This window comes from Chelonia mydas, chromosome 3 (genome assembly GCF_015237465.2).
Source record: "Chelonia mydas isolate rCheMyd1 chromosome 3, rCheMyd1.pri.v2, whole genome shotgun sequence".
Lineage (NCBI taxonomy): Eukaryota > Metazoa > Chordata > Testudines > Cheloniidae > Chelonia > Chelonia mydas.
The window spans coordinates 123,364,051-123,387,961 of NC_057851.1; the positions used below are offsets into that span (position 1 = coordinate 123,364,051).

The following is a 23,911-nucleotide window of genomic DNA, read 5'->3' on the forward strand; positions in this document are numbered from 1 at the left end:
GGAGAACTCCAGCTACCAGTAAGTAACCCAGTTTTCTCTCAGCTTAGAGAAAAAACTCTACCATCTGCTATAGAGAGTTGCACTGGCAAGTGTCTGAGCGCTGGGTCATTTAGAGGCTAAAAGGTACTGTCAAAACTTGTGAAGGATTTGTTCAGGCATTTATTGGCAGTTCTGTTCAACCTCCTGGTTGAAAATAAAAGTATGTCTGTTTGAAACAGTGAGAGTCATTTAAACAAAATGAAACATGGATCCATGTCCCTGAAGTTTATTTATCTAACATCATTTTATTAGGAAGCAGTAATGAGATCAAATGGTCAGATGTTTTGTAAAGCTTCAATGATTGTGTGTACGAAACTGCAGTCTCTGATTACTATCAAGTGCACTCAGCCAATTTACTATCTTGTATGCAATACAAAAAGAATCCAATGACATCCAGTGGTGACAGTCTCATATGTTTGGCACTGCAGGGGCAGAGACAGGGTCACCATTTGGCAGACTGTCAGTAGTCATTTCCATCCTTTTAGTTTCTAGTTACTGCATGCAGGAAGGCCATAATATATACACCCACACATTATAATGCTGTGATGGGGAGCTGATTAATCTAATGGTCACTGTGTTAGGGTTAATGTAAAGAGCATTAGTAGTTTATAGACCTGTCCTGAGTACTTCCGTTATTGTAGGATTTTATACTGCCACCCATCAGTGAAGTATCTGAATGCTTTCCATGTAAAACGGATAGCAAGAGCAAAGTCCCATGAAGTCTCTGAAATGTCTCCCTTTTAGCAGTAAAAACTCTTCTTGAGGTAGAGTTCAGTTTTGTTTGTTTTCGGGGGCAAGGGTTGGAAGGGATTTGGGTAGGAAGGCGTTCTCTCAGAGGAAGGCCAGACAGCAAGACTGGACTGATCTCTATATGGTTGTTCCATAGCCAGATCCTCTTGACAGAGAATGCTGTGTTCCCAGCTCTCACATACTTTATCTTGGGCTTTAAGATCTGCATTGTCCCAGAGGAGAATAGTTATCTCAGTGGTTGACAGATCAAAATTCAGTATTTAATGTAATAATGACTTGATTAAGATGTGGCTACGGTCTGTGTACACCCCAAATAGTGACAATCTCTGCAGTCACTTTCACAGTACCTGTGAAAGTTCTAGACTCTCTCAGTTAGTGGAAGGACCCACTGAAAATCTCTGGGGAAACCCCAGTCTCACATCCCCCACCCTCAAAGATCCTTACAACAGATGCTTCTCTTCTGGGATGGAGGGCTCACCTCCAAGGAGCCACAGCCCAGGGCAAGTGGTCCACACAAGAGGTCATGCTCCACAAGAACATTCTGGGGCTGAGGGCAGTTCAATATGCTTGTCAACACTTATTTCACACCATACAGGGCCACTCCATCAGGGTAATGCTGACAACAGGACAGCAGTGTATTATATCAACTGGCAGGGTGGAGAAAGATCCCAGTCGTTATGCACAGAATTGCTAAACCTGTGGAACTGATGCATTTTCCATCAGATAAAAATCTCAGTTCTCTGTCTCCAAGGCCTCCCGAATACAGCTGCAGACTCCTGAGTAGACCCTTCCTTCAGGATCACAAATGGGAGCTCAACAATTGTCTTCCACAGCATCTGCCAAACGTGGGGTCTCCCAGAAGCAGACCTCTGTGCTACCCCAAACAAAACAAAATGTCCTTTTCTGCTCTAAGGGGGAGGATACGGCCACAACTCATGAGGAGATACTGTGATAATACAGTGGCCCTGTACTCCACTGTATGTTTATCTGCCTCTACCTCCAGTTCTCAAGACCTTATTCAAACTGTGTCAGGAAAGAGCTAGGTTATTCTCATAACATCATCATGGACAAGACAAGTGTGGTCCTTGAACCTCCTCAACTCCTCTGTATCTCTCTGACTTCCTCTCACAAAACTCAGGGACCCTGATCCATCCCAACCCCTCCTCCCAAACTTGAAAACATGGTTCCTAGATGGTTCTCGAGCATGGAGCTAACCTGTTTGGATAAGGCCCAGACAGTTCTCCTATCTAGCAGGAAACCTACTACTCACAAAACTTACCTTTAGAAGTGGAAACGCTTCCACTCCTGGTGTTCACTTCATTTTTCTCAAGTCTCAGAGGTTCCACTCTCAAATCCTGGGCTACCTGTTGGATTTAAAGATGCAAAGTCTATCAATGAGCTCAATCAGAATACATTCAGATGCTATCACAGCCCTCCACTCAACCACTGAAGGCTGCTCAGTCTTTGTCGACCCTATACAGCTAGATTCCTCAAGGGCATACACAACTTATTTTAGCCTGTATGGAACCCGACCCTGCAGTAGGACCTAAATTTGATTCTCAATGCCCAGAGACAACCTCCCTTTGAACCAATGGCTACATGTTCTCTCCTCCATCTCTCACTCAAGTCTTTGTTCCTCATAGCCATCATTTCAGCTCGATGAATGGGAGAGCTCTGTGCTTTTATGGCTGACTTGCCATATGCCAGCTTTTACAAAGACAAGGTTACAATGCAACTTCATCCTCAATTCCTCCCGAAGGTCTAGTCGAAATACCACATTAATCAAGAGATTCCACTGCCAGTGTTGTACCAAAAAGCTCACACCTCCAGCAAGCAGACCAGCCTTCATACACTAGACTTCAGAAGGTCCCTCACTATCTACCTTCACAGGACTAAGACTTTCCAGGTCTCTCCTAGACTATTTGTATCATTTGCAGAGAGGATGAAGGGTCACCCTATTTCCACTCAAAGGCTGTAAAAGTGGCTTTTGGGTTGCATCTTAACCTGCTATGAATCCACTGGGATGCATCCCCCTCACAGAGAAATAGCACATTTCATTCAAGCTCAGTCCATTCATATAGCTCTACTGAAGGATGTCCCCATAACAGAAATTGGTAGGACTGTAACTTTGTCTTTTATTCATACCTTTGCCAAACATTATGCCATCTTACCTGCTTCCAGGGATGATACTACCTTTGGTGACACAGTCCTCCAAACTATCTTGGACTTGCCTCCTCAGCACTCAACTTCTCATTGAGTTACTGCTTAGGAGTGTCCTATGGTGGAGCATCCATAGGGACATATACTCAAAGATAGAGATGTTTCAGAGTAACAGCCGTGTTAGTCTGTATTCGCAAAAAGAAAAGGAGTACTTGTGGCACCTTAGACTAACCAGATAAATTGGTTAGTCTCTAAGATGCCACAAGTACTCCTTTTCTTTTTTAAAGATAGAGGTGTTGCTTGCCATATGGTAACTTGAGTTCTTTTAGATGTTTTGTCCCTATGGGTGCTCCAACTCCCATTCCCCCTTCCCTTAGCTGTGGAGGCTCTGCTTTCATGGTCGAGAAGGAACTGAGTGGCAGCAGGCCCATGCCTCCCAATATGACCTCACTTGGAGGCCCCACAGTGCTACTCTATGCAGGCGCGGATCCACATACACAGCCTTGCATTCTCCAGTTGAGAGCACAACAGACATGCATGCATCCTATGTTGGAGCACTCATAGGGACAAAACATCCGGAAGAACTGAAGTTACTATTAGGTAAGAAACCTCTCCTTCTTCATCCAAGAGTTTATTTCCTGTAGGCTTTCTGACATTTTAAAAGTGGCAATGGTTGCATCTACTAAGAATGAAATAATTATCAGTATATCACTGGCAGCTAAGTCCATGACACTTCTCTCTCTCTCTCTCCAAGTAATCTCAGATAGATATTGAAGAGGAGAAAATAGTATGGATCCCTGTGGGACACTGCAGATGAGGGCCTTTGGAGAGGTGGAGCAATTGAATAACCCATCACTATTCTGAGTTCTGCTGGAGAGGAACAATTGGAGCACTGTCACCATCTACTTCTGCTATGTCATATAGGTAGGTTAGTACAGAACCTTGTCCATTGTGACAAAGGCTGCAGAGAGGTCTAGTAGCATGAGCATGGAGACCTTACTTGAGACCGTGGGCATGAGGAGATTGTCTTTTAATGCCACTAGAGCAGTCTCTGTGCTGTGCCCTAGTCTGAAACCCAACTGTGAGGCATCCAGGATGTTGGCTGATGTCACATGGTGTTGGAGCCTGGTGGATCCTACTTTCTCAGTTATTTTGCCCTGGAAAAAGAGACTGAAGACAGAATGGTGGTTAGAGAGATCTTTGGGATCAAATTGACTTCATGGGGTTTGAGTGAACTATTGCATTTTTAAGGAGTTGGTAGTTGTGCTTCTCTGAAGGAGGCACTGAATATTTCCATTCTGCACTGCTTTTTACCAGCCAAGAGGGCTTGGATCCACTTCACAGGTTTGGCTCTAATATTTTTCAGGGCGTTTAGAGTTTTGGCATGTGTGATGTGGCCAAACTCAGTCAGGGGGTGGTAGGTTGATGATAAAGTCTGGTCAGCCAGGACTTTCTTTCCTAGTTAGCCCCATAGGTATTCTTTTATCTATCAGTGAATTGTGCCAACAGCTTTTCACAGTAGTTCATGCTTGGGTCGGTCTGGACCAGGGGTCGGCAACCTATGGCATGCATGCCAATTTTTAATGGCACGCTGCTGTCTGCCGGGGACAGCAGCGTGCAAGTAAAAATCCTGCCTGGCCCGGCCCACTCTTCTCCACCCACCGCTCTCTCCTTGCAGGGCAGGCAAGCTTTCGCCCCCCCACCCCCCCGCCTCTTCCCCCAGTGTGCAGGGTTCCTGCCTCTCCTTCTCTCCCTCCCTGCGGCCGATCAGCAGACGGCCCTTGCTACGGAGTGGGAGAGGGAAAAGTGGAGCCGCAGCGCGCTCTCTGCTCCGGGGACCTTGGGCGTGGAATTGGCATATCCCCTCCAGCCCCCTGTCGTGAGCGCTCAGGGCAGGGGGCTGGGAGCACCTCCACAACCCCAGCCCACACCCTCCAGCCCTCTGCCTGGATCCCTGCACTCCCCTCATACACCTCCAGCTCTCTGCCCTGACCCTGAACCCCTTCACACACACCCAGCCCTCTGCCCTGACCCCTCAACCCTCCTCACATACCCAGCCCTCTATCCTCACCCCTGCACCCCCCACACACTGCAGCCCAGTGCCCTGACCCCTGCACCCCCCCACAACCCCAGCCCTGACTCTGGCACCCCCCACACATACCCAGCCCCCCGCCCTGACTTCTGCACCCCCCACAGATACCCAGACCCCCCACACCACATGCCCTGACTCTTACACCCCCCACATCCACATCCCCACCCTGAGCACCAAACAGGAGCTCCTGCACACACACACCCACATTCCCACCTGCACCCCTCGCACCAAATGGGAGCTGCCCAGGTAAGCACTCCACACCCTAACCTCCTGCCCCAACCCTGAGCCCCCTCGCTCATTCTAGCTCCTGGCCAGACCCTGTACCCCAACCCCCAGCCTGCTCCTTCACCCCCAGCCCATGCCAACAGGCGACCCCCAGGACTCTTGCCTGAAGTGTCTGGGGGAGTCTCATCAAGCAGAGAAGTGCAGGATCGGCAAAGGGTTTCGTCCCCAGACTAAGAAGGAGCAGGACTTTCGTTTAAAGCAGCGCCTCATGGAGGCGGCTCTTAGCCCTCAGCCTCCTGTGGCGCACCAAGATCCGGCACCGAGTGTCTCAGTGCGCAGCGCCCTGGTGGCAGCAGTAGGACCGGCACCGTGGTTGGACTCTGATCGAGATCCGTGGCACCAACGGTCCCCAGCACCACAACCGACATCATTGGCTCGGCACTGCTCCCATTCTCCCGGCCAGAAGCAGCACCGGAAGCCAGAAAGGGGTGGTCCACCTCCGCAGAGACCAGCCTCCCTGGAACCGCCCGTGGAGACGTGTCCCAGAGGGGAGTGTCCAGGGGCACAGCCTACGGCCTCGGCACCATTGACTCTGGCCCCAAGGGGAGAGCCATTGAGTCCAGTACCGCTGGACTCCCAGACACGCAGCGTGGTTGAGGTCCAGTTGCCATCTACTCCGGATACTTTTGCAGCTGCAAGGGATCTTATTGCCATGACGGCATCAGCATCCCCTCAGCCCCATGCCAAGGCCCCGGGGCAAGCCGGCCCTGATCCACCCGTCAGCACCGTGGGTCGAGCCACAGCACCGATCCTGCTCTCAGCACCGTTCCCGCTCCCGCTTGCAGTCCCACTGCTGCTTGCAGTCCCGGCACCACTCTCCTTCGCGGTGCTGGTCGTACTCGCAGCACCGCTCTGACTCCCGTCACCGGTCCTGGTACTGCTCTGCCTGCCAGTCGTTGTGGAGGAGCAGATCCCAGACCCGACGCCAATCTCGACACCGGTCATCATCTCAGCCCAGATCCAGATCAAGGAGCCGTTCCACGTCTCAGTACTGGTCCAGGTCCTGGCACCGCTCCCCAGTGCCACGGCACTGTTCCCTGGTGCAGATCTGTTCGGCACCACCATGGCCCTCATGTTCCGTTTTTCGCTCTTTGGGATTAGAGGCAGGGTTGTGTTTTTCGGACCGTCGCCATTCGGACTATAGCTGCCTGGAGTCAGGGGCTGGATCTTGGCAGCCGCAGGGGCAGGGACCCGCTCAAGGGCCCAACTCAATGGCCGTTCTGGACGCCCTGGGCGTACCACAAGGCCCAGGGTGCTCCATCCGGGGCTTCCTGATCAGCCCCATCTGAGCAGCAAGTGCCAGAGGCTACCGCCAGTCAGCCCACCCCAGGGGGCATGGAGACTGTCGTGACTTCTCTCCCCACTACAGGACCTCCTCCAACACCGATTCCTGGTCCGGGCCCTGAGGTCGGTGGCACAGAACAGCTGGCCCCAGCTCCGCAAGAGGCCCGAGATGATCCTCTTCCCGCCGTGGCCTCCTCCTCCTCCTCGGCGGTGGCAGGCACTGCAGTCTCGGGTCCCCCTCCAACAGACGTCCATGCCGACCACAACCTCCTGTGCAGGGTGGTACGGAATATGAACCTGCAGGCAGAGGAGGTAGTAGAGGTGGAGGACCCCGTGGTGGATATTCTGACCGCGGAAGCTCCATCAAGGGTGGCCGTACCCTTTATTCGGACTATCCAAACTAACGTCAGGACAATCTGGCAAACACCTGCATCCATCCCCCCGAAGGGGAGGGTCGTGAACTGATAGATACACTTGCACTAGATCTTATTGAACTAGAATGCTAAAAGTAATAGTGTAGCTGTGGTAGCAAGGGCTAGCTGCCCTGAGTACCAACCTGCCCAGACCTCGTGGGTACCTGTAATGGACTGAGCACTCCAAAGGGATTCTTGAAGGACTCAGGGGTTGGATGTGCCTACCTCTAACTTGTACAGAGACCAGCAGTGGCCTGGAAGGCTGCGCTTGTGTTGCCACAGGCTGGTGGTTTCAGGGATCTGATCTACAGCAGGCACAGACAAGATTCCCTCACATTAAGGGCAGGCGATGGTGAGATGCCTCACAACTCTGGGTACCCCTGGGAAGCTTCACAGTGGCACTGAATGATGTCTCAGTGACGTAAGCAAGGGCAGGTGCGTCATCTAAAATGAGAACATGGATGGTGTTAGTTTTATGGGCTGCTGCTCTTGCATTAAACAACAAGAGCTTCAGGCTGTTTTCTTCTGATGCTCTGTTTAATGATGTTACAAATTGAGAAAATGGCTTCAGGTGCCTGTTTTTCAGTTTTATCCTAGTGCCTGGTGTTCTTAGGGGACATCTCCTCAACCCGGTGATGGTAAGGTATGAGGAAAGTGTGGGTAATAGGATTCAAGGTCCTTTGAAGGTGTTGGTGTTCCAGTTATCCAGATTACAGGGGCTTGGAAGTTTGGTGTTGTGCTGGATCAGAGCTGAGTCACTTTGGCAAGGTAGTATCATATCTCATTGGATTGTAGCTGCATGTTAGATAAGTGTTACAGGAAGAAACAAGACCTCAGCGTCCAGGGCCATCAGCATTGCATGCAAATGTGGCAGCTGTATAGGAGTTCAAAACTACAATACTATTTGCTTAAAAATATTAATACTGGTTAAATCTTTTTTCATTACTCAGTGAGGAAGGTGATGTTCTAAGACTCCTGCAGCATAATTTAAAGGGAAAGGAAACAAAAGGGTGAGTCTAGCCCTATACTGCTAACAACTGCAGTTTAGATGAAGAGTCCTGCAGCTGGACCTTTGAATATAGGTGGTAAAGATCAGCCACTCTAGATGCTGCCTTTTAAAAAGCCAATGCCCAAATCTTTAAAATGCCATGTTAATGCATCCTGTTTGTTTACTCTGATAGGGGAAACTGGCCCAGAAGAACTTTTGCCCATTCAAAATGGCACACACAAATGCACATTATCCCAGCCTCTGTGAAGCCTGTCATTTCCCCAAAAGCCAGTAAATTGCAATAGCATGTTCCTTTTTGCACACAAACTTGTCTGCCTCTTTTAGTGCCAACATCTTTTGAAAGCCGTCAGTAACACAGCAGTCAGGAAATCTTTTTGAACCACATTAGTCAGTTTTCATCTTCCTACCAATACAAAACTTGCTGCCAGATTATATGCCTGTGGAACTTCCAAGTCTGAAAGTGGCTTTTTATGGTGTTGCAATATTTAAGTGATGTGTAGGGAAACGATGGTATCTTGGCATACTATTGTTCACTGAACTCTGCAGAGAGGTTTGATTTGGTCTGTCAGAGTTGGACTGCCTCACAAAAATTCAACTGGTCTATAATTATGATCCTGGCTTTCGTTTGCCAGAAAAATCATAGTGCATACAAGTAAATGTTGCTTATTTCCTGCTTCTATACAGCTGCCACATTTATATTCCCCATCATAAAGATTTCATATGAAGTAACTACATAAAGTATTCAGCCTAGTTTCTGGATCCCTAAAAAGACATTTCTTGGATGCAGAGTTTCCTAATAGGTTTCTCATAAGGCAGTTTAGTACTCTATGAAAGAGCAAACAGTTACATGGATTACAATAGATAACGTAATTAGAGGAGCAGGTGCCAAAGCCATGTGAACTGCCAAAAGTATCTGGGAAAACCAAACTAATCCCACATGGAAGAGAATGAGGTATAGCTTTCCTCATGGAGTACTATCAGGATTTGGAGAATTATTAATTCTGTTCTGTATCTGTTCTTATGCTATGCTTATCCCCAACATGCCTTCCAACTGTGCATTAAGCAAAATGACTAACATCTGTCATGTGTGTTCTCTCATCCTCTCTCCAGGGGAAGAAGTGTGTGCAGTGCAATGGGGTTTTTTGAAATTTTGTTTTAATATTGTGACAGGGTCGGGCCAGATGGCTACAGGAGAGTAATAGAAGGCAGATATATTAGCCCCAGGTTAAGTAGGTCCCTTTTCCCTGGGTAAGGTAACAGGGAAGGTTCGAGAACAATCAGGAACCTTCTGGAGACAATTAAGACAGACAGGGTGATTAGAACACCTGCAGCCAATCAAGAAACTGCTAGAATCAATTAAGGCAGGCTAATCAGGGCACTTCAGTTTGTGGTGCGCGTGTAAGGAGCTGGGAGCAGGAGGTACTAGGAGCTGAGAGTGAAAACACATACCGTTGGAGGACTGAGGAGTACAAGCATTATCAGACACCAGGAGGAAGGTCCTATGGTGAGGATAAAGAAGGGGTTGGGAGGAGGCCATGGGGAAGTAGCCCAGGGAATTGTAGCTGTCGCACAGCTGTTCCAGGAGGCACTCTAGACAGCTGCATTCCACAGGGCCCTGGGCTGGAACCCGGAGTAGAGGGCGGGCTCGGGTTCCCCACAAACCTTCCAACTCCTGGTCAGACACAGGAGGAGTTGACCTGGAGTATGGGTTCACAAAAACGGCCAAACTGAGGGCTGCCCTGAAGCTCCAAGGTGAGCAAATCCGCCAATAAGCGCAAGACCTACCAAGGTAGAGGAGGAACTTTGTCACAATATATAAACACACACAAATTACTATATATTTGTTAGGCACACAGAAGTACACGTTGCACTCGAAGCAGAAGGTAAGTGAGGTGTGTGATGGTCCTTTGTTCCTGTGAGAGTTGATTCCATGTTCTTGGAACAGCCCCTGAGAAAGCACTGTCTCCTGCCCAGATCAGCTTCACCCATACTGTAGAGCGTTGTGCCAGAGGAGCACAGTTGATGACCACAGTCTTTATCTGAGTTAAGGGGATCTTCTAGGTATCCTGGGCCCAGGCCATTGAGCAACTTGAAGGAAATGACTGAGACCTTGAAGTTGACTCCATGTTCTTTAGAAAGCCCACGTAAAGAGCAAAGTACAGATCAGACATATTCACAGTAGTCCATGCTGCTTAGGAGACAAGCTGCAGTGGTCTGTACTAGTTGGAGTATCCTAAGGGCCAGGGCTTCATGTCAGGTATATCACAGTGGTGTAGTCCTGATGAAAGTGAGAAAGATGTGAATAACTAAGGCTAGGTCATCATTCCTGAGGAAGGGATGGACTCTCATTCCCAACTGTAGAGGGTAGAAAGCATTACTCGTGGATGCAGCTATGTAAGAGCTTAGCATCAGTGAGGAATCCAGGCAGCACTCCCATACTATGGACTGGACTGAAACTTTTCAAAATGCTTTCCTCAGCACAGCTGCATCACCTCTGTCTTGTTCAGGCTCAACTTCAATCAGCTGCTTGTTCAACTATGAGTGGTGCGGTCATATATTGTGAAGGATAGGTAGAGCAGCTGGCACTTGAGTCCATGTCATCTAACCAGTTCACCCAGTGGCTGCATGTAGATATTGAATGGAACTGGAGAGATAATTGAGCCTTGTGGAATTCTAAAAGTGAGAAGCTTAGTGGCGGAGGTGCAGTTTCTACTACTTATTGGGTGTCTCCCTCCAGGAAGGATTCATACCATTTAAGCTCACTACCCTGGGCCCCTGCTACCTTCCTCAGATGAGACAACAGTATTATATGGTCGACAGTGTTAAATGCTAGAGAGGTCCAGAAGAATGAGAATGGATGTCTGCCTTCTATCCACTGACAGGAAGAGATCATCCATTAGTGCCACTAAAGTGGTTTCAGTGCCACGTTTTGGTGTGAATCCAGATTGTGCCAGGTCTAGGATATTAGCTCCATTAAGATGAGCTTGAAGTTGGACTTTAGCTAGTTTCTTTATGAGCCTGGAGTTCTGTACCTATGGGCTTGTCAACACATATGTTGAAGTCTCCCAGGATGACAATTCTGAAGTATTTCACTACCATCACCAATAAGGTATCAGTGAGCTCTTTTATGAACACTTTAGTCTGTGTTGGTCTTTAATTGAACACAAAATGTATGTTAGCTGTGGCTCTGGTTTCTGTTGCCACATGAGTTATGTCAAATGAACTTGTCTTACCTCAGGCACCTCTTGGATTTGATCAATTGGCACACAATTCTAGCTTCAAAGGAACTGTGCCCTTATCTCCATAGCGTACAAGACATTAAGCACTGTGGGATACTTCTTGAGGAAAGCTGTTAGCCAACTGAAAAATTGTTTATCACATACCAAAGTGCCTAGATTTGATTGTACAATTGACATGCCAGATTACGCAGTGATGTTATAGCCATGTTGGTCCCAGGATACTGAGGATCTTTTATTGGATCAACTTCTATTAATGAGAGACAATCTTTCGAACTTGCACAGAGCTCTTCTTCAAAACCATGTAAGCTTGAAATCTTGTGTCTCGTCAACAGAAATTGGTCCAGTAAAACATAATACCTTGTCTCACTAATATGTTGGACTAAAGATTGTTGTGCTAAAACTTGTCCCAATTTTTTTAACTTTATATAGTCTGTTTTCCCTGATTCTGCTGCATTTTATAGGTAAACTGGAAAGCTGTAGGTCTTTTAAAAAAAAGAGAGAGAGAGAGAGAATGGCTTACGAACCTATTAGTTATAGCACGCAATGCAGTACCTCATTTTACATATTGAGGAAAAGTGAGAGGTCATAATCTGAAAGTATATTTTTTAATATCCGTTAACATCTTTCAGCATGACATGACCAGAGCTTTTCCTGGGGTCATGGATATCCAGGCACAGATGTGCTCTTTGTGTGCGACAAGCTCCAAAAAGTGAAAACGCCCGGTGCAGGGGGGAGGGAGCCGTGCTGATTTTTCACAGCACCCTCTCCCCTGCCCACAGCACAGTGGCCACGTGCATTGCTGGAGCGACGGTCTAGGCGCCCCAGTCCCCTTCCTACAGCCTGTAGGTCAAGGGCGCCGCCCCCCAGCCCTAACTCGAGGGATGCAGGGGGCCCTTCCTCCAGGCGCACGGACCCACGGCACTTTCGACAGGCTGAAGCGCGCCCCTCACAGGCAGCCCAGCGGCCCAGCCTGGACGGGGACTCCCCCTGTCTCGGCCCAGGGAAGGCAAGGGACCGTCCCTCGTTTCCAGCCGCCGTTCTCCTGTCCCGGCAGGAGCCGGGGCTCCCAGCACTAGGCCAGCCCGACCTCCACGCGGAGCTGGGACTGCGCAGGGGTAAGGGTCTCCCGCGCGCGGCGCCCCCGGCTCCCGCCACTCTGCTCCCACGTGCGCCCCGCCTCCCCCCCGCCGCGGTTGGATTGGCAGGCTGCGGCTGTCACTCATGACGAAGCAGAGAGCAGGTCGCGTGCAGCAGGTTCGGTTGAGCGGAGGCCGAGCGTCTCAGGTGTCCTTATCCCTGCTCCCAGTCCCTGCGTGGCGCTCTCCGCCGCTGCGCCAGCAAGGGCCTTGGCAGATGCTCCCTAACGCCCGTCAGTGAGCGCTCGGAGAGCGCCCCGGTATTGTCACAAGCTCCCTGGCCGCCCTCCAGCCAATGGGAGTCTTTACCGATTGCGGTGGGAGGGAGGACAAGCGCTGTCTCCGTAGCAACCGAAGCGAAGCCCCATGCCAGCGTCTGATTGGTCGATTCAAAGCGATTCCGTGCGCGTGGTGGGGGTTGTTGGGTGCGCGCCGCGGGACGGCGGGGTGACGGCGGCAGGACGGGAGAGAGGATGCGGCCGGGTGGCGGGATCAGCCCGAGCTCTGTGGCCCAGCAGCGGATCCGGCAGCTGGAGCAGAAGCTGCGCGTGAGTGCGCTCCGCGTGCGGGGCGGGGGCAACGCTCGGGGAAGAGCCGGTGGCCCTGCCCCCTCACCTGCAGGGGGCTGGGCCGTCCTTAGTGCGTCATGGCAGCGATGTCATCACTGTCGCCCCGCCCCCCCCCGCTGCCTCCTCCTGGGCTGGTGCCCATGGGGCTGGTTGAGGGGCTGGGGCAGGGGAGGAGCCGCTGGGCCAGGTCATGGGGAGGGCCCCACCCAATGCGCCGTCCATTGGGGGTCAATTTCACGGTCACAGGATTTTTTAAAATGGTAAATGTCATGAGTTCAGTTATTTAAACCTGAAATTTCATGGTGGGGTAGCCGTAGGTGTCCTGACCCAAAAAGGAGTGGGGGAGGGTGGGTAGCAAGGTTACTGAGGGGTGGGGTTGCGGTACTGCCACCCTTACTTCTGCACTGCTGCTGGCGGGGCATCGCTAGGGTTACCAACCCTCCAGGATTGGCCTGGAGTCTCCTGGAATCAGCACTGGTTTCCGGGTGACTACTGAAAGCAATCCAGGAGATTTTGATAGGCTATTTCAAGAAAATGACATTACGTCATGTTGGGGAAAAAATTCTCTTGGAATAGCTTCAGTCAGAGTTGGCAACCCTAGCCACCACCTTCAGAGCTGGGCACCCAGCCAACAGCTGCCGCTCTCCAGTTCCCAGCTACGAAGGTAGCGCAGAAGTAAGGGTGGCAATAACCACAACCTCCCCTAAAATAACCTTGTGACCTCCCTGCAACTCCCTTTTGGGTCAGGACCCCCAAATTGAGAAACACTGGTCTCCCCCCTGAAATCTGTATAGTACAGTATAGGGTAAAAGCACACAAAAAAACAGATTTCATGGGGGGAGTGTGACGACGTGGGGATTTTCCCTTGTTATGTTGTATGTGAACCTGTGAGTCTTACTGTTGAGCCTATGTCAGTTTTACTGTTTTGCATGAGTACTGTCTGTGTCTCACTTTCCCTGTGTGCTGCACCAATACCTTGGTGGTGGGAGTGGGGTGTGTGACTTTGGCTGAAACCTTTGGGCAGGTGAGGCTTCTCCAGCTGCCTGCACGTATGCTATGACCAACCGGTGCCCTTCATAACCTGAGACCCCTGAGGGGGATGCGACCAGATCACTCTTTGGCCGGGAAGCGAGACAAAGGAGGAGGAGGAGGAGCAATGGGGGTGTCTGAGGTCGGGTCCCTGGAAGATGGCTGTCTGCTTGGGGAAACTGGAAGAGGGGGAGTCCAGGACGTCTGGCCCAGGACTCCCCAAGATAGACTTGGTTGAAAGTCATTAATTCTGTGCTAACAAGCTCTGTTCTACTCTGTGTTCCTGTCAACTAATAAACCCTTCTGTTCTACATGCTGACTGAGAGTCACAGCTGACTGCAAAGTTGGGGTGCAGGGCCCTCTGGCTTTCCCAGGAGCCCCGCCCAGGTGGACTTGCTGCGGGAAGCATACCGTGTGGAAGGGGATGCTGAATGCTCCAAGGTCAGACCCAGGAAGGTCAAAGCTGTATAAGCTACTTGCCCTGGCGACAGTATGCTCAGAGAGAGGAGGCATGCTCCCCCAGAGTCCTGACTGGCTTCATACAGAGTAGTTCCAGAGCATTGCCCCAGTGACTCTGTGACAGGGAGACCAGATTTCATGGAGCATGACGTATTTTTCATAGCAGTGAATTTGGTAGGGCCCTAGTCATGGGGGAGGAAGAAGGAGAAAACAGGCGGGGGAGTGAAGGTGATGGGGCAATAAGGAAGGGTCCGGAGGGGGTGTGCAGCAGAGAGCCCCTAATCTTCCCCACCATCCCGCGAGGCCCTAGGGAGCCAGTGGCACAGCCCAGAGGAGCTCCTCCTGGAGACCAGATCGAACAAGGGAATGCAAATAGGCCTCACAGTTGCAGGCTGCCCCAACCCCCCATTCAGTTTCTTCCTTCTGCTGGGATAGATGACCAGAGTCCTTCAACCTGACACATCCTACGAAGCTGTGCACCAGGGTCTCCCTCTTACCGCAAAAGGGGCAAGTGTTAGGGGAGTTTGTGAACCACATCTGGCAAATGCCTGTGCTCGGAGCCTCATGGAGGAGCTGCCAGCTAATATCCCAGGTGGGCTGTGGAGCTGGAAGCCATGGCAATACCACCAGCGATGCACCCACCACAAGGAGCTGGGGCAAGGGAGTAGCTCTTGAGCAGATCTTCCTCTCTGTGGCCTCCCCGGTGCTGCTGCTCACCAGCCTCTGGTACTATGTCCCCTGCCTGGGCCTGGCCATGGGCAGCCTGGTTCAGCTGGATGGTCCTGGGGGTCAGGGCACACGTTGGGGGGAGGAGCTACATGTTCCTGCCTCAAGTTCCACCTGCTTAGGGCACCAAGACGAGATGTTGCTCACAGCAGGATTGTGCAGAAGTTCAAATATGCGCCCATGGGCTTTGCTGTGCTCCTGGGTGCTGCAGCTGCTTTGTGCTGGGACACACCTATCGGCAGGGCTGCATTAAGTTATAAACATATGCCTGGCAGCCTGCTCCCAGAGTCATGTAATAAGATCAGAACCTCAGTTTCCATTACAAGAAAGTGTTTCTAGCCCTCTTGGTTGCTAAGAAAAACTTGAAAACATGACCTGAATGTGATCAGTGCTGTGATGTCTGCCTGACTCTGTAGATGCCTCCAGCAGGGAGAAGAGCACTAGCCACTAGAGTCGTGGAAGATGCTACCTCGCCTCTTACTTATCACCTGAACAGATCAGGCTGCTGATGCTCTGGAGTGTCCTCGGATGCTCAGATTGAGATGCCCCACTAAGTATTGTAGGATTAATTCCCCTTTGATGGGGCTCAGATGCCTCATAGCCTTTTGTTTTCGAGGATCGGTTTGAGGACTTGAGGGGAAATGGTGACCATCATCCAAGCACGTTCCATTTGTGGCACCAAAATGCGCTGTCACTCTTGGCAGATTATGCTTTATACTCATCCTTTTCCCTTTCTACATGCTTGAGTAGTAGTAATTTAAATGTTGGCATTGATAAATATCATTGGACATCTGAACTAGGATCACAAAATTTACCAAAAATTAGAATATAAAATTGAATCCATGCTGAGACCTTGAGAAACTTCTGATTCCCCAGATAATATGACTTTTCGGCATCTTCTGGCAATCGGAAAAGAGCAACATCATCTGCTTTCCCAAGCCATTTTGGCTGTGTAGAAAAAAACCCCTTGTGGTTCCAAAATGGGGAAATTTTCTTTGTGTCTGCAATGCTTACTTCTCTGCACTACCAGGAAAGTATAATCTGTACAGATCCTTGAAATACAAGATTGAGCGCATGGCTGTTCTTACTGTAAACAATAATGAACATAAGAACAGCCATACTGGGTCAGACCAAAGGTCCATCTAACCCAGTATCCTGTCTTCCAACAGTGGCCAATGCCAGATGCCCCAGAGGGACAACACGCTCTGGCAAGGCGTTCCCCAGGTTGACTGTGCGTTGTGTGAAAAAATACTTCCTTTTGTTTGTTTTAAACTTGCTGCCTATTAATTTCATATGGTGGCCCCTAGTTCTTGTGTTATGAGAAGGAGTAAATAAAACTTCCTTATTTACTTTCTCCACACCAGTCATGATTTTATAGACCTTTATCATATTCCCCCCCCGCCCAGTCATCTCTTTTCCAAGCTGAAAAGTCCCACTCTCCTCATACGGCAGCCGTTTCATACCCCTAATAATTTTTGTTGCCCTTTTCTGAACCTTTCCAATTCCAGTATATCCTTTTTGGGATGGGGAGACCACATTTGCAAGCAGTATTCAAGATGAGGGCGTACCGTGGGTTTATATAGAGGCAATATGATACTTTCCGTCTTATTCCCTTTCTTAATGATTTCCAACATCCTGTTCACTTTTTTGACTGCTGCTGCACATTGAGTGGATGTTTTCAGAGAACTATCCACAATGATTCCAAGATCTCTTTCTTGAGTGGTAACAGCTAATTTAGACCCCATCATTTTATATGTATAGTTGGGATTATGTTTTCCAATGTGCATTACTTTGCATTTATCAACACTGAATTTCATCTGCCATTTTGTTGCCCAGTCACTCAGTTTTGAGAGGTCCTTTTGTGGCTCTTTGTAGTCTGCCTGGGACTTAACTATCTTGAGTACTTTTGATTCATCTGCAAATTTTTCCCCCTCACTATTTACCCCTTTTTCCAGATCATTTATGAATATGTTAAATAGGACTGGGCGCAGTACAGACCCCTCAGGGACACCACTATTTACCTCTCTCCATTCTGCAAACTGACTATTTATTCCTAACCTTTGTTTCCTATCTTTTGACCAGTTACCAATCCATGAGAGAACCTTCTCTCTTATCCCATGACTGCTTACTTTGCTTAAGACTAGGGTGACTAGATATGAACTGTGAAAAAATGGGGCAGGGGGTGGGGAGTAATAGGCGCCTATATAAGAAAAAGTCCCAAAAAACAGGACTGTCCCTATAAAAACGGGACATCTGGTCACCCTACTTAAGATGACTAAGACTAGACTAAGGGTTCTCAATCTGGGGGTCATGAGCGGGCTCTCGTGACCCTCCTTTTTTACCCTTTTCATTATTTTAAAAAATATTTCTAGCCTTATGATTGCAGAGACTATCTTGAAAAGGAGAGCTGAACTTTAACTGATGCAGTGATGCCTGCATGAATCTGCAGACAGCCTGACACAGTAGCTCAGGGATTTTCAACCTAGGGGGCATTGCACCCAGCAGAGTTGCAAACAGATGTCATGGTGTCGTAAACACCCACATTTTCCCAAGCTGCTAAACCAGCTAGGTTGGAAAGGAGTACCAGTATGGGAAAGTAGGTCTCAATATTGAAAAAAGATGAGAACCAGTAACTAGACAATCTAATAAATGGGAATTATTTATCCTAAGTGGTTATAAAAATGTATATTAAGGTAAAATATATTAATGAAAGTTTATTATATCACATCAACTTCTTACACTGCAATAGTTGTGCTGCTGAATAATAAGTGCATGATTGTCAAAAGATTATTGGTCTGACTACATTCAGAAATTATTATTTCAGTTTTATTGCTGAGGGTGAGGATGCAGAATCTAGTTTATCAGTTTTTTTTTCAGGCTAAAGAAGAAAGAATAGTTGTGCTGGAAACAGAAAATGCTCTTCTTCATCTGAAACTTGCAGAGGTAATTATATTGTCCATGTTTAATCTCTTGTAAAGTGAGTGGAGATGTATCCATGTTGTTTGTGAGTTGGTGCTAAAACCCACCACCTAAAAAAAGAAGTTGGAATCCTTTTTCTCATTTTCAAAGTGTGTCATCTTCCTGTGGGGTAAGCTTTCGAAGGATGGGGGCACAGCCTCACTTTTTATGAGCACAAATTTTTGCTGGAAAAATTTTCACACTTTCTTTAATTGCAGGTGCAAATCAGGTAGTCAGACATGCAAATACTAGAATACTTGACTGTAATTTCATGCCTTCAAAAATGAGCTGAGGGAGTAAACATGCACACCAAATTTGAGCACTTTCACACTGAATTACCTGATTTCTGCTTGCAGTTGAACTGGACGTGCAAAATGTAGGTGCAAATTTTGAGGGTGCAATTTACATCCACAAAAAGGAGGCCACTCTTTTAAAATATTTGGCCATAAGTTGGTTTCAGGAACCTGCATTTTATAATTAATGGGCTTATCAAAGATGCTCTATTGAGTGTCTTCATTTGTGTACATACGTGTCTTGTGTTGGAGGGAGTAAAACTAAATGTCATATAAGCAGTTGGAAAAGCCTAGCTATGGATAAACTAATCCACTTTGTTTCATCATACTGCTGATCAGAAGGGACAACTATTTCTGGAGCAATTACTGAAATAATGAACAGTCCTCATAAATAATATTTTGCCTCTTCAAAGCTGGGTCTTTAGAGATTAAAAGAAATTTGAGAAGTTGTTTTTTGTGCAAGACCAGGACTGGCTGTGTGGATTAGAGGTAATAGTGACCGTCAGTTGAGAAATTCTAATCCAGGCTGAGTCATTAAATCGCTGTGTGACCTCAGGAAAGCCACTTGCCCTCACCGTGTCTTGGTTAACTCTGCTGGATGAAATTGGATTTAACTAAAAAAAATAAGAAGTCCTGACTGCAAGCCAGATGGTGCATCTGAGATGACTTTTGCTGGGTACACAAAAGAATACTGTATTTTATTTCATCAAAATATATTTCAATTTTTTTTTGGTAGCATTTAGTGAAGATATTCTTAGGAATTTGAACTGACCTTTTGATCTCAAGCATACAATATGGAGATCATTCTAGATAGTAAGATGCATCAGAGGGCAGAATGTGTCTTGTAAACAAAATACCCTCCTCCAGAGCCAAAGCCAGTATGAGGACTCGTCTACATGGTGTTTAGTCTGCACAAAGAGTTTTATATTTTAGTTTGCACTAGTGTGTCATGCATTAACTGGCTCATGTGGCCCTTGCTGGCTCACACTGGAAGTTCACTGGTGTGCATTAATGCAGTCCTGTTTCAAACAGTACTATATTAACGTGCACTGGGGAACTTTTAGTGTGTGCCAGCAGAGTCTGTGCGAGTCAGTTAGTGCAGGACATGCTAACAAAGACTAAAATTGATACCCCTCTTCTGTGGACTAAAGCATTATGTAGACAAGACTGAGTTTTTCAATATTCTGCCTGTAGGGCTGATCAAGCAGGCAGTCTGTCACAAATCTAGTCATTGCTGCTAGAAAAATCCATTCCAGAGTTTCACTTGTTAATTGCCAAATATATTGCAAGGCTGGAGCAGATAAAGGTATATGGAGAGCACCCTGATTGCACCACAAGCAGGAGGAATCATTGCCAAATGGTTCGTGTCAATCAAAATATCTTTTTCCTTAACTCTCTTACCAGCAGTGCAAGTACAAAGCTATGTATAGAAAAATATAATGTAATCTGTGGTCACGGGTGGTTTCAGCATTTTCATGATAAACTTCAGATCCTTTCCTCCTCGTAGAGTTTAGGGAAGGGACCGCTGTTCGGTCTTACAACCTTGAATAGCCTTCCCGTTTTTCCCCACTTTACTTTTTCTTCCCCTAATGTGAAAGCCCCCAGTAGAGCTGGTGCAAATGTTTAAACCCTCATGGAAATTTTCAGGGAAAATGGAAGATTTTTTTTTGATGTTTTCATTGAAATTTTTCATGGGAAATTTTGAGTTTTCAGTGGTTTTGGCTGAAAACTATCAGATTTTTGCCAAAAATGGGAGTTGTAGTGCTTAATGGGAGTAGCAGCTTGTTCTTTATCCCCATTGTCCTCTGTGGGCCAGGATCGTCAGCTGGACTACACCTCCCATGATGCATCAGAGTCTCCCTTTTTTGGTGAGGGGAAGCTGTGCAACATGGAGTCCCTGGTTGTGGTGCATTATGGGAGAGCAATGCCCATTTTTGGCCAAGGTCTTTTGAGGAAAAAAGGAATTTTTTTGCAGAAAGCGGATACTTTCCACGAAAAACGTTGTTTTACTGAAACCCCAGCCCTACCCCCATGTCACTTTTACTCTTTGACTGGACTCTTAAGAAACCATGAGTGCCACTCCTTTGAGTTAAATGTTGGCCTGTCCAGTGCACTGGCCCAGAGGCATAAAGGGGTGCAAGCTCCCTTGTGCCAGCTGTCTGCATCATAGGCAGCAACATGGGAGGAGAAGTGGGCTTTGCAAAGTGATTACTGACCCTCTGTTGCTCTGGTGGTTGGGTTGGGGGTATACTGACACCTCCACTCCCACCCAGTACCAGCCAGCACAGAGGAACTTCTATACTGGATATAGATTTGGTGAAGTTTGCTCCCTCCTGGGAGCAGTGGGATAACCAGGAAGGAGGTTGTGGCTCTCTGAGCCACAGGACTATCTACACACAAACTTGTGCTGGGTTTAAATAAGCAGGTTTAGTTAAACCATGAACCCTTGTGAGTGAACACACTTATATCACCTTAAACCTGTTTGTATTGGTTTCTTTTGCTTCACAAATAAATTGATACAAACGAGATTTAAATCACTTTAAGGGTGTCTACCTTCATAGCACATTGATTTAACCGAATTGGCTAAAAATCACACAGTATGCTGCCTTTTATCTGCCCCTTACTTAGGACTTGGTGGTGATGGGGAACTTAAACTACCCAAACATCTGTTGGGAAAATAACACAGCAGGGCACAGATTATCCAATAAATTCTTGGAATGTATTGGAGACAGTTTTTTATTTCAGAAGGTGAAGAAAACCACCAGAGGAGAAGCTAGATTTGATTTTGACAAGTAGGGTGGGACTGGTTGAGAATTTGAAAATGGAAGGCAACTTGGGTGAAAGTGATCATGAAATGATAGAGTTCATGATTCTAAGGATGGTAGGAGGGAAAACTACACAATAGAGAAAAAGGATTTTAAGAAGGCAGACTTTAGCAAACTCAGGGAGTTGGTAGGTAAGATCCCTTGGGAATCAAGTCTAAGGGGAAAAACATTTCAAGAGATTTGGCAGTTTTTCAAAGAGACATTATTTAGGGCACAAGAGTAAATTATCCCATTGTGTACAAAAGATAGGAAATATGGCAAGAGACCACCCTGGCTTAACCCAGATCTTCAATGATCTGAAATTCAAAAAAGAATCCTACAAAAAGTGGAAAATAGGTCAAATTACGAAGGATAAATATAAACAAACACCAGTATGTAGGGACAAAATTAGAAAGGCCAAGGCACAAAATGAGGTTGAACTAGCTAGATACATAAAGGGTAATAAGAAAACATTCTACAAATATATTAGAAGCAAGAGAAAGACCAAGGACAGGGTAGGCCCCTTACTCAACGAGGGGAGGAAACAATAATGAAAAACGTGAAAATGGAAAAGTGCTACATGATTATTATTATTATTTTCAGTTTTTATCAGAAAGGTTAGTAGGAATTGGATGTCTAACATAGTGAATGCCAGTGAAAATGAAGGTACGATCAGAGGCTAAAATAGGGAAAGAACAAATTAAAAATTACTTAGACAAGTTAAATGTTTTTAAGTCAACAGGGCCTGATGAAATACATCATAGAATACTCAAGGAGCTGACTGAAGAGATATCTGAGCCATTAGAAATTATCTTCAAAAAGTCATGGAAGACAGGAGATATTCCAGAGGACTGGAATAAGGCAAATACCAAGCCAATCTATAAAAGGGGGAATAAGGACAATCTAGGGAATTACAGACCAGTCAGCTTAACTTCAGTACGAGGAAAGATAATAGAGCAAATAGTTAAGCAATCAATTTGCAGACAACTAGAAGATAATAAGGTGATAAGTAGCAGTCAGCATGGATTTGTCAAGAACAAATCCTGTCAAGCCAACCTAATAGTTTTCTTTGACAGGGTAACAAGCCTTGTGGATAGGGGGAAAGCGTAGATATGGTATATTTTGACTTTAGTAAGACTTTTGAGACTGTGACTTATCACCTTCTCATAAACAAACTTGGGAAATGCAACCTAGATGGAGCTACTATAAAGTGGGTGCATAAAGGGTTGGCAAACCATTCCCAGAGAATAGTTATCAGTGGTTCCCAGTCAAGCTGGAAGGGCATTTCAAGTGAGGTCCCTCAGAGATCAGTTCTGGATCAAGTTCTGTTCAATATCTTCATCAATGACTTAGATAAAGGCACAGCGAGTACATTTATAAAGTCTGCGGACGATACCAAGCTAGGAGGGGTTGCAAATGATCTGGAGAAATGATCTGAAATAAATAGGATTAAATTCAATAAGGACAAATGCAAAGTACTCCACTTAGGAAGGAATAATCAGTTGCACACATACAAAATGGGAAATGACTGCCTAGGAAGGAGTACTGCGGAAAGGGATCTGGGGGTCATAGTGGATCACAAGTTAAATATGAGTCAAAAGTGTAACACTGCTGCAAAAAAAGCAAACATCATTTTGGGATATATTAACGGGAGTGTTGTAAGCAAGACACAAAAAGTAATTCGTCCCCTCTACTCTGCGCTGATTAGGCCTCAACTGGAGTATTGTTTCCAGTTCTGGATGCCATATTTCAGGAAAGAGGTGGACAAATTGGGGAAAGTCCAGAGAAGAAAACCAAAAATGATTAGGTACTGTTTTCTAGACCTTTATGAGGGAAGCCTGAAAAAATTGGGCTTATTTAGTCTGGAGAAAAGAAGACTGAGGGAGGGGACATGATAATGGTTTTCAAGTACATAAAAGGTTATTACAAGGAGGAGGGAGAAAAATTGTTCTCTTTAACCTCTGAGGACAGCACAAAGCAACGGGCTTAAATTGCAGCAAGGGCAGTTTAGGTTGGACATTAGGAAAAACTTCCTAACTGTTAGTGGTTAAGCACCGGAATAAATTGCCTAGGGAGGTTGTGGAATCTCGATCATTGGAGATTTTTAAGAGCAGGTTAGACAAACACCTGTCAGGGATGGGCTAGATAATACTTAGTCCTGCTTTGAGTGTAGGGGACTGGACTAGAAGACCTTTCGGGGTCCCTTCCAGTCCTATGAAAAAGCCACAGTTTAGTTCTCTGTGTTTTTTCCTAATCAATCGTGTTTTTAATAACCTTACTATTTTGCCAGCATGCACTGGAGGGGTCATTTTTGAATAGCATAGAAAATGTAATTCTCTTCCACTAAAAAACAAAACAAAATAAACATTTCTTCTAAATGTTTCTTATTTTTGCTTGAACCATATACATGAAGGGATATGCTCAGATTGAAAAAATATTTTAAAAAGTTCGTTCTTTACCGGTATTGTTAATAATATCTTAAATTATTGAAACTTAAAATTTAAAAACTGCGTATTACTTTATTTTATTACTTCATGCAGTTTGCTTTTGTTTGCCTCCTACTAGGGCCCTGATCCTCCAGTTACTTCCATGAGGACACCTAGGTCTGCAAGCATGAATCTATTGCTGCCAGGTTTTGGACAATGCAAGTAAACTGGTCAGTTTCT

The 23,911-nt window shown here is 46.8% G+C and overlaps 1 protein-coding gene across 2 annotated transcripts in view; it reads left to right on the forward strand.

Moving 5' to 3' along the window:
- The first annotated feature begins 12,468 nt into the window (after positions 1–12,468).
- KIF25 (kinesin family member 25) overlaps positions 12,469–23,911 on the forward strand; it is a 75,436-nt gene continuing 63,993 nt past the window's right edge. The window contains exons 1-2 of one of the 2 annotated variants that reach the window (XM_007071073.4): positions 12,469–12,955; positions 18,068–18,133. In XM_007071073.4, the coding sequence (XP_007071135.1) occupies positions 12,881–12,955; positions 18,068–18,133 (141 nt within the window). In that variant the 5' untranslated portion in view covers positions 12,469–12,880. Of the gene's footprint in view, positions 12,956–13,051; positions 13,237–18,067; positions 18,134–23,911 lie in introns of those variants that run through there. The other variant, XM_043543233.1, reaches the window with a different exon arrangement.